The 1,682-nt window shown below is 51.0% G+C and overlaps 1 protein-coding gene across 1 annotated transcript in view; it reads right to left on the bottom strand.

Annotated features, from left to right (window-relative positions):
- Positions 1-1,682, bottom strand: part of RAB10 (RAB10, member RAS oncogene family) — a 7,312-nt gene that overhangs the window by 2,439 nt on the left and 3,191 nt on the right. The window contains exons 2-3 of the mRNA XM_009864310.1: positions 1,032-1,121; positions 417-518 (exon numbers count right to left, since the gene is read on the bottom strand). Of these exons, the coding sequence (XP_009862612.1) occupies positions 417-518; positions 1,032-1,121 (192 nt within the window). The remainder of the gene's footprint in view (positions 1-416; positions 519-1,031; positions 1,122-1,682) is intronic.

Genomic DNA, 1,682 nt, shown 5'->3' with positions numbered 1-1,682 from the left:
CCACGTCCTGCTGGTGCTGAGGGCCCCAGAGCTGGGCACACAACTGCAGGGGGGGCTCCCCCCAAGCCCCCCAAGCCCTTCTCTGTGGGGCTGCTCTCCATCCCCTCCTCCCCAGCCTGGCTCTGTGCTTGGGATTGCCCCGAGCCAGGGCCAGCACCTTGCCCTTGGCCTTGCTGACCCTCATCCCTTGGCTCTCTGACGCACACTGCTCCCTCTACACCGCACCCCTACGATAACCAAACACCAAACAAGCTTCAGAAGTCCACAAGCTTTAGATGTAGAACATTCCTCCTTCAGGAACTCGTTTGTCTTAGCGCGCCCAAGACAAAAGCTGCAACAATTCAGGTAAATATCAAGAGCAAGAGGAGCTGAAATTTTAGGGTCACTTTTTTCAAACGAACCCTGTAAGCACCTACCTTTCGGAGAATGTCTTCTGCTAACGTGAGGAATGCCTTCTCAATGTTTATATTTGCTTTTGCGCTAGTTTCGAAAAACCTAATACCGTGCTCCCTGGCAATCTAAAGCAAGAAAAGAAAGAAGGAGGAGGTTAGGGTCAGAGGGATTCATCCAGTGCTGCTCTGACTCCGGGATGAGCAGCATTTCTGTCCATGGAATATTCTTTCAGCCACGGCAGGCAGAAGTATTACCTCGGCAAAGTGTCACAAGAGAAGATTTGGAACTTAATGACTCGGGAACAGCAATTAAAGTGTATTAAATCACAAGTCTGTCTGAACAGGAGGCGACAGACACCGTACGAGCCTGTCACATGGGGAGTCAATTAACAAAGGCCGCCTGGAAAGTCTCGGTTATCAAAGAAAGCAGAAACCGCAGCTGAACTCGCTCCGTTCACGGCAGTTGTCTGCAGCTCAGCTTCTGAGGAAACAACCCCCAGATTTACCAACTGTTAGTAAATCCAGCTGCCTCCATCGCTCCCTGGCACGTCCCGTGGTGGCACCTCGACCACCTCGGTGGTGGGAAGCCTCGGCGCCGATTCGCTTACTTGGAAGAGAAAGTTTTTGCCCAACACTTACCTGTTCGCCTCTTGCTTTAGGGACAACTCTTTTATCTTCCATGTCACACTTGTTTCCTAACAGCATCCTCTCCACATCTTCATTGGCATGCTGCAGCGAGACAAGAGAGAGGGTCACAGTCAGTATCTGCCTCCCTGCTGCATTCCCGGGTTGGCTGAGTCCAGGCTAACGCTGACAGGTCCTGGGGTCCTGCACTGTAACACAGGCTGCTACAAATCAGCCCTCAGGCAACTAAATTGCTCGTATAACCTGCAAGTGGAACGAGACAATGGCTACAGGTTGGACACAGCTCCGCCACCATCCCAATGCCAGTTATTTTCCCTCTTCCTTTCTATTTCTGCAGTTTAAGTGAGAACTCTTCCTTTCGGAAGAGGACAAAGCACTGTTCTGTGACCCAGATCTTTCCAGTTAATGATCACAGAATCACAGAATCACAGAATGTTCGGGGTTGGAAGGGACCTCTGAAGATCACCTAGTCCAACCTTCATCCCAGCACACCCAACCACTACACCAACAGCCTCAAGTGCCAGATCTACTTTTTTTTTAAACACCTCCAGGCTTGGTGACTCCACCACCTCCCTGGGCAGCCTGTTCCAGTGCCTCACCACTTGTCCAGGAAAGAACTTCCTCCCAATATACAAACGAAACTTA

This window comes from Apaloderma vittatum, unplaced genomic scaffold (assembly GCF_000703405.1).
Source record: "Apaloderma vittatum isolate BGI_N311 unplaced genomic scaffold, ASM70340v1 scaffold32482, whole genome shotgun sequence".
Classification (NCBI taxonomy): domain Eukaryota; kingdom Metazoa; phylum Chordata; class Aves; order Trogoniformes; family Trogonidae; genus Apaloderma; species Apaloderma vittatum.
The sequence above is the reverse complement of the archived record's forward strand: the minus strand, read 5'-3'. Positions and strand labels throughout refer to the sequence as shown.